This window comes from Triticum aestivum, chromosome 4B (genome assembly GCF_018294505.1).
Source record: "Triticum aestivum cultivar Chinese Spring chromosome 4B, IWGSC CS RefSeq v2.1, whole genome shotgun sequence".
NCBI lineage: Eukaryota > Viridiplantae > Streptophyta > Magnoliopsida > Poales > Poaceae > Triticum > Triticum aestivum.
In genome coordinates, this window is record NC_057804.1 from 494283773 (window position 1) to 494292621 (window position 8849).

Consider the following 8849-nt stretch of genomic DNA (forward strand, 5'->3'; position numbering starts at 1 on the left):
GCCGGATATGCTCGATGGGTTGGTCATTTGGCCAGATATGCAACCTGTTGACAATGTTTTGCTTTCTAGCCTCCTGTGCGTGCAACTTGTTCTTGAAGATGGAGAAGAGGAGATTCACCCTCACGCTTTGTTGGTTGAAGTTGAATGGGCACCAAAGTGGCAACTATCCATTGCCAACTCCATCAAGACCGCCGATAATAGCACCGAGGAAGAAACAGGTGATCCAATCCGACCCAACAGAAGAGGCGCCCAAATAGGTTAGAATAGGGTTCCGAGAAAAGAAGTGACAGGAGAATAAGAAGAAGCGAGAAGGGATGACAACGAGAAAGAAGGAGGACGCATGTGTGAAGTGCTCCGACATGAAGGAGGAAAAGAAGGCCGAGAGGCTTAACATCTTCATAGTGGCAACTAGGAAGAAGCTAAAACTCAAAAAGAGGAGGGTTTCTCTCTGCCACTTCGGAGGATATGAAGATATTGACCATGAATATGGACGAATTGGATAACGTTGGTGTGATTATCGTGTGCGCCATCCATGTTAAGATGTTGAAGCACTTGGCGGCCGAGTTGGAGCGGGACGGTGAGGAGGAGGTAGCAGCAGAGTGATCATGGAGGCTCGGATAGCCGGCCTAGTAGGGCAAAAATTCCTTTTCTTACATGGACTGTTGGACCGATACTTTTATAATCAGGCCCATTGTATTAGTCAAAAGGAATTATTTGCCGTGGTTAGCCCCAATCGGCTGGCATATCTTTATATTGACAGATCAACTTGTACAACAAGGAAATACAACGGGTATACAACACGTACATGTATACACAGAAAATACAACTCTAACACCCCCCTCAATCTAAACCGTCATGAACTAGGTTGAGATTGGAATGAAAACGACGAAGTGTGAGCTGAGTAGCAGGCTTCGTGAATACGCCAGCCAATTGATTGCCAATGGGGATGAACCGAACATCAAGAGCACCCAAAGCAATCCGCTCACGCACAAAGTGAAAATCAACCTCGATATGCTTTGTGCGGGCGTGAAAAACTGGATTGGCAGATAAGTATGTGGCGCCAACATTGTCACACCACAACACAGGAGGGTGAGAAAGAAACACATCAAGCTCCTTCAACACTGACTGTATCCATATAGCCTCATCGGTGCCATTTGCCAAAGCCTTGTACTCTGCCTCAGTACTAGAGCGAGAAACGGTGGGTTTCTTGCGAGAACTACAAGAGACCAGATTGGATCCAAGAAAAATGGCAAAACCGCCCGTAGACCGTCGATCATCAAAACAGCCCGCCCAATCTGCATTAGTGAAAATACTCAGCCCCATAGAAGCAGAGCGCCGGAAACGCAAGCTAGTGGACACGGTGCCTCGGATATATCAAAGAATTCGCTTCACTGCCTCATAGTGCGCGGTAGTAGGCTGCGACAAGTATTGGCACACCTTGTTAACAACAAATGACAAGTCAGGACGTGTCAAAGTTAGGTACTGGAGACCCCCAACAAGACTCCTATGCTTGAAAGTATCATCAGAGCTGAGCGGCTGTCCTTGATCTCGAGACAATTTGTCGGAAGTAGACATGGGAGTAGTAACAGGCCGACATTGTTCCATGTTGGCCCGGTGCAAGAGATCAAGAGCATATTTGTGTTGCGTCAGAACCATACCCTCAGAACTATAAGTAGCCTCAATACCAAGAAAATACTCCAGATGCCCAAGGTCCTTGATAGGAAAAGAACCAGAAAGAGTGGTAACCAGCTTCTCAATAGCAGACGAAGAGGATCCAGCCAAGACGATGTCGTCAACATAGACAATCATATATATAACCACCCCCTGATGATCGAAGATGAACAAAGAGGTATCTGCCTTGCTAGCAACAAAACCGAGTTGATGAAGCTTGTCACTCAAGCGTGCATACCAGGCACGAGGCGACTGTTTGAGACCATAGAGAGCACGATGCAGCTTGCAAACATACCGAGGGTGCCGGGAATCCTCAAAACCAGGAGGCTGCTGCATGTATACTTCCTCAGACAGAAAACCATGAAGGAAGGCATTACTCACATCAATCTGACAAAGGCACCAACCACGAGAGACAACAAGAGAAAGCACCAGGAAAACTGTGACTAGTTTAACCATAGGGCTGAAAGTATCATGATAATCTATACCGTACTGCTGTGTGAAACCTTGAGCCACAAGCCTCACCTTGTATTTATCAACTGAACCATCAGGACGGAAATTCGTTTTGGAGATCCATTTGCTGCCAACAATGTTAGTGCCAGTGGATAGGGTACCAATATCCACGTCTTGTTAGCCCGAAGAGCCTCGAACTCAGCCTCCATAGCAGCACGCCAAGCTAGCTCAGAGAGATCGGTGCGATGAGATGCTGGCTCCACCATAAACGCCCGATGATGATAGGGATCATACCAAACTGTACCATCCCGATACACCTTGGGACGGGAGATATCATTACGCCATCGCGTGACAATGACCCGTGCTGGTTCAGCAGCGGGAGATGCTGGAGGCGGCGACGAGGGTGATGAAGCGGGTGGCGATGAGGGCAACGAAGAAGACCTGTCACGGGCCGGAGACGCGGTCGAAGATGGGGCGGGCACAAGAGACCCGTCACGAGCCAGCGATGCAGATGACCGCCTAGGCGATGGAGAGAGGGAACGCAGGCCGTGGTCAAGGACCGGGACCAGTGTGTCGGCCTTGGCGGTGTTGGTGCCAGGAGTAGCTCGAGAGGCCGACCCAGGGTTGGCCTGCGTGCCTGCATGCAAGCGGGACCCGGACGTGCCGTCCGAAGCATGCACAGGTGGTGCCGACCCAAGGGTGGCCTGCGTGCCTGCATGCGAGCAGGACCCGGACGTGCCGCCTGAGGCATGCAGAGGCGGTGGCACCGATGGAACATGGATGTCGAGTGGCAGGGTTGATGCCGTGGGAACCTGCACAGGAGAACTTACAACAACAAGACCAGGTGCATTAGCGGGTAACAAAGTAATGTCATAATTACGCATGTCGGTACTCTGAGTAACTGGCTCATCTGACGGAAACGACACGGGAAGGAGTTTGGAGACATCAACAGTGGCACCGGGAGTGGCATAGGGAAACACCGTCTCGGCAAACACGACATCACGAGAGATGTAAATACAACCAGTGGAGCGATCAAGGCACTTGTAGCCTTTATGCATGGGACTATAACCAAGAAACACACACATCCTAGAGCGAAACTCGAGTTTATGTGAATTATACTTACACAAACTAGGCCAACACGCACAACCAAAGGTGCGGAGAAAAGAATACTCAGGAAGCATGTTGAGGAGGCAGAACACGGGTGTGGCATTGTTGATAATAGGCATAGGCATCCTATTGATGAGATAGCAAGCAGTAAGAAACGCCTCATCCCAAAACCGAAGAGGTAGTGAGGAGTGCGCTAGGAGAGCTAGACCCGTCTCAACGAGGTGACGGTGCTTGCATTCAGCTATACCATTTTGTTGGGAGGTATGTGGACAAGACACACAATGAACAATGCCGGTGCGCTGAAAATAAGCATGGAGACGGTGATACTCACCCCCCCAGTCTGACTGAACAGAACGAATCTTAGCATTCAAGAGACGCTCAACATGGGTTTGAAAGTGTAAAAAATGCTCTCAACATCAGATTTATGCTTGATCAAGTCTATCCAGCAATAACGACTATAGTCATCAATGAAGCTGACATAGTACTTAAAACCTCCGGAAGATGGCAAAGCAGGCCCCCAAACATCGGTATGAATAAGCTCAAGTGGTGATGTAGAAACACGAGTAGAATAATTATATGGTAATTGGTGACTCTTAGCACGCTGACAAGCATCACACACGGAAGAATCAATGTTTGGAGAGCACACCAATTTGTTTGAGCTAACAATGGTATGAACTATTTTATTCAAAGGATGACCAAGACGCCGATGCCACTTCTCGGTAGTCAGCCTAATGCCGGAAGACGCATGACGTCCAGAAGCTACAGCGCGACTGAACAGAAGAGGGTAGAGGTCGCCATGACTCCTACTGCGAAGAAGGATTTTCTTCGTGAGCTTGTCCTTGACATAGAAGAATTTATGAAATTCAACAAATATTTTATTGTCAGAAACAAGTCGATAGACGGAGAGCAAATTAGTGCTAAGTTCAGGAACAAGAAGAATATTTTTGAGTTCAATTGGGGCGGATGAACCAGGTAAACGAGAGTGGCCAACATGCGTAATAGACAAACCTGCACCGTTGGCGACTTGCACTTGATCCGTGCCGGTGTAGCGCTCCTGGATGTTCATCTGGCTCATGTCGTTGGTGAGATGATCCGTGGCGCCGGTGTCAAAGAGCCAAAGTTGACTGGGGCCAGGTTGGTAAGAGGCAGAATTGCCAGCACGATTCTCGTCGTACTGGAACGCGTGGTTGTAGCGTTGTTTGCACTGGAGAGCCTCATGCCCCTAGTACCGGTCAACTTGACAGCGGAGGCGCTCGCGCCGGTTGTTGCGCCTGCCACCGCCGTTGCCCTGTCCTCCTCCACTGTTGCCACCACCACCGCCCCCTTGGTTGGAGCGGTTGTTACCGCGGGAGGCCTGCTAGCCGCCATTGTACTGGCCGCCTCCTTGCGGGCCAGTAGGACGACCCCCGGAGCGGCCGTCGTTGGTGGTGTCGACGAAGGTGCGCCCCCCTCCACGGTCGTCGCCTTGCCGCGCCACGGCGTTAGCGGAGGTGGAGAACTCGGGGGCGAAGGCGTTCTGCTCCTTGAGGGATTTGCATGAGCGGAGCATGGAATAGAAGTCCGACATGCTGAGGTTGTCAGCGCCGGCGGCAGTCAACACCATGAGAGAGTGCTGGAGGGACTCGTACTGAGGCCCGAGACCGACGATGATGTAGTCGATCACTTCAACATCGGAGAGAGGCGACCCCACCTGGGCCATGGCGTCCGCGAAACCCTTCATCTTGTGAAAATAGGCGGCGGCGGTGAGGTCGTTCTTCTTCAGCGTCGAGAGTTGACGCCGCATCTGGCGTACCCCTTCCCTGTTCTGCGCCGAGAACATGGACTCGAGGCACGCCCACACAGAGGACGCGGTGGTGCGGCCGATGACATGGCCGGGGATCTCCTTCGTCATGGAGCCAACGAGGATGCTGAGAACACACTGATCCGTGTAGAACCACAAGGCGTACTCCGGATTGAGCTTGGTCACGGCCTTGGCACCGTCTCCTTCGGTGATCGTGGCCGGAGGCGCTTCGTAGGACCCGTCCAAGAAGCTGTACCAGCCCTGGCCGGCGATGTTGGGGACGAACTGCACCTTCCAGAGAAGAAAATTGGTGCGATCTAGACGCACCGTGATGGTGTTGATGTTGTGGCCGGTAGGTGCAGAGATGATGGCGCTGGCGGGGATGGATGGTGCGGAGGGCAAGGACAAGGTGCTGGTGGAAGCGGAGAGCTGCAACGCGGCGGAGGAGGCCATCGCGTCGGCGTGCCGCGGTGGCGGCGCGCGGGCGGCGGCGGCAGCGAAAAAGACGGCGGCGGCGGAAATGAGTGTGCGGGCAAAACCCTAGGTCGGATCAACCCGCTCTGATACCAAGTCAAAAGGAATTATTTGCCGTGGTTAGCCCCAACCGGCTGGCATATCTTTATATTGATAGATCAACTTGTACAAAAAAAATACAACGGGTATACAACACGTACATGCATACACAGAAAATACAACTCTAACAGTATTAACTATGAACATCCGCCTCTTCTGCTTGGGATGGGGCGCTATTGGACGTATCTGGGCGGACGTGTGGTGCGGTCGGATGATCGGCTTCTGCATTCGTGCCTACCAGGGGCGGAGCTAAGGGGGTACGAGCAGGGGCCAGCCCCCCCCCCCCCCCCCCCCCCACAAGGTTTGCATCGTACATTAGTAATTAGGCTTAAAGTTGATTAGATTTTGCTCTTTAGGCATAATTCGCCCCCCCTATTCTGGCGTTCAAGGCCTGTAGCGAGCCCAGCGACATAAAGAAGCAAAGGAGTTGATTTTTTGAAGCCCAATAATTCAGCTTACCATCGTACTAGTTCGCCAGCCCACTATTGAAAACAAACAGCCGCCTAGTCGCCCAGGACGCACCACGCACGACTCGCAGCCGCCTAGGGCAGTTCGCCGGTTGGGAAAAGGTAGGCGGCGCCGCACCTTGCAGGTCACAGGCGACCACCACCCGATGGTGGAAGCTGTCACGCTGCGCCCGATGACCAGGACGATGCGCAAGAAAATTTGTGGTGAGTCGCTCTCCATTAGTTTGTTCGATCTGACAATACCTATCCGCATTAGGATCAAGATTACACCGATTTCTTGATTTAGATGGAATTAGTTAGATGCAGCAATCTCTTGTTTTATCCTCACAAATTGATACTAAAAATTAGATATAATATACTGATTCTGTCATCTGGATTAAAAAAAATTCATCGACGGTGCTTGGGTTTGTGCATAATCGTGATGAGAAGAACCAGTACATTCATTTTTTGGGGGATTGGTTCGAGCAAACAACGAGAAGCATATTCAGGTATCAATCAAAATCACTCGATAGATTTACTATGTTCTTTTTTTTTCTCATCGTCGAATCTGCCTCCGCCCCCCCTATACTTAAATCCTGGCTCCGCCCCTGTGCCTACGGACTAGTCCACAGACAAATAACGTGTCCGTTTTAAGGCTTTGCTTTCGAATGCCCTAACTGTGCAAAAAGCTATTGATCTCGTCGCTCCGTCCAAATACATTCCTGTCCAAAAATACTTGTGGCTTGGCCACTGCCAGCCCTGCATCATGCATGGATTCTGCATGGTCTGCATGGTCTCCAGGGGGCTATTTAGCAGCGAGTAGAAGGAGCTGCATTCGCAACACACAACGAGAGTGTAAGCAGATCCAAAGCAACGTTAGCTGCTCGTGATCGATCGATTTGAAGCAACGAGTCTAAGATGAACCAGAGCGCCGTGGGTTCCCTGGTGCCGCGGCAGGCGCCGGGTAGCTACGGCCTGCCGTTCGTCTCGGCCATCCGCGACCGCCTCGACTTCTACTACTTCCAGGGCGAGGCCAAGTACTTCGAGTCCCGCGTCGAGAAGCACGGCTCCACCGTCCTGCGCATCAACGTCCCGCCGGGCCCGTTCATGGCGCGCGACCCGCGCGTGGTCGCCGTGCTCGACGCCAAGAGCTTCCCCGTGCTCTTCGACGTCGACAAGGTCGAGAAGAAGAACCTCTTCACCGGCACCTACATGCCCTCCACCTCCCTCACCGGCGGCTTCCGCGTCTGCTCCTACCTCGACCCCTCCGAGCCCACCCACACCAAGGTCAAGCAGCTGCTCTTCTCCCTCCTCGCCTCGCGCAAGGACGCCGTCATCCCGGCCTTCCGCTCCCACTTCTCCTCGCTCCTCGCCACCGTCGAGTCGCAGCTCGTTCTCGCCGGCAAGTCCAACTTCAACACGCTCAACGACTTCACCTCCTTCGAGTTCATCGCCGACGCCTACTTCGGCGTGCTCCCCTCCGCCTCAGGCCTCGGCACCACCGGCCCCACCAAGGCCGCCAAGTGGCTCATATTCCAGCTCCACCCGCTCGTCACGTTCGGCCTCCCTTTGATCCTCGAGGAGCCGCTCCTCCACACCGTGCTTCTCCCGCCCATCTTTGTCAGCGGTGACTACAAGGCGCTCTACAAGTACTTCTACGCCGCCGCGACCAAGGCGCTCGACATGGCCGAGAGCCTCGGGCTGAACCGGGACGAGGCATGCCACAACCTGCTGTTCGCCACCGTGTTCAACAGCTACGGCGGCCTCAAGGTGATGCTCCCGGGGATCCTCGGGCGTATTGCTGAGGCCGGAGAGAAGTTCCACCAGAGGCTGGCCGCGGAGGTACGCACCGCCGTGGCGGACGCCGGCGGCAAGGTGACGATAGAGGCGCTGGAGAAGATGGAGCTGACCAAGTCGGCGGTGTGGGAGGCGCTGCGTCTTGAGCCGCCCGTCAAGTTCCAGTATGGCCGCGCCAAGGCCGACATGAACATCGAGAGCCACGACGCGGTGTTCGCCGTGAACAAGGGAGAGATGCTGTTCGGGTACCAGCCATGCGCCACCAAGGACCCCCGGGTGTTCGGCTCCACGGCGAGGGAGTTCGTCGGCGACCGGTTTGTCGGGGAGGGAAGCAAGCTGCTGCAGTACGTGTACTGGTCCAACGGGAGGGAAACCGAGAGCCCCAGCGTGGACAACAAGCAGTGCCCCGGCAAGAATCTGGTCGTGCTCGTCGGCAGGCTCCTGGTGGTCGAGATGTTCCTCCGGTACGACACCTTTACCGCCGACGTCGGCGTCGACCTGCTCGGCCCCAAGGTTGAATTCACCGGTGTCACCAAGGCCACGTCCGGTCCTGGGGCTGTTTAAAACCTGCACCGGCCATCTGTGAGACTGTGACAAACGGATCAACTCGTACAAAGCCAGTCATAGCATGCATGACAAACGGAGTATGAACGAAGTATGTCAGTCATGCATGCATCTTGTTCGGTTGCTTCGCGTGCATGTTTTCCTTTTCGCACTCTTGCCCGCGTAATAAAATGGACCCCTGTCATAAGATCGGGAGCACCTATTTATAATGGAACAGTCTTGCCTCAGTCAACTAATGGTTAAGTCTCGGTTGATACTATATCCACAATATTTTACATTGAGATTCACTATAGGAAAATCCCGGTTTCCCGTGTGTTAGCCTATAAGCCGAATGCTTTTTTTCGGGCATTCGGCTTACGCTCCTCTAAGCCGAGTCTCAAGAAAAAAACACCCGGTAAATACGAGGAACTCGGCTTATGGTCATCTATAAGCCGAGTTTCGCAAAAAAGATCACGGCTTAT

The 8849-nt window shown here is 53.0% G+C and overlaps 1 protein-coding gene across 1 annotated transcript; it reads left to right on the forward strand.

Annotated features, from left to right (window-relative positions):
* The first annotated feature begins 6859 nt into the window (after window positions 1–6859).
* On the forward strand, window positions 6860–8604 carry LOC543090 (allene oxide synthase 2). Its single transcript, XM_044514758.1, has one exon. The coding sequence runs from the start codon at window positions 6946–6948 to the stop codon at window positions 8386–8388; it is 1443 nt and encodes a 480-aa protein (XP_044370693.1). The 5' UTR covers window positions 6860–6945; the 3' UTR covers window positions 8389–8604.
* The last annotated feature ends 245 nt before the right edge of the window (window positions 8605–8849 follow it).

What these genes read in the sequence shown, in the direction of transcription:
- LOC543090 (XM_044514758.1), top strand. Translation starts at nt 6,946, where the DNA reads ATGAACCAGAGCGCCGTGGGTTCCCTGGTGCCGCGGCAGGCGCCGGGT.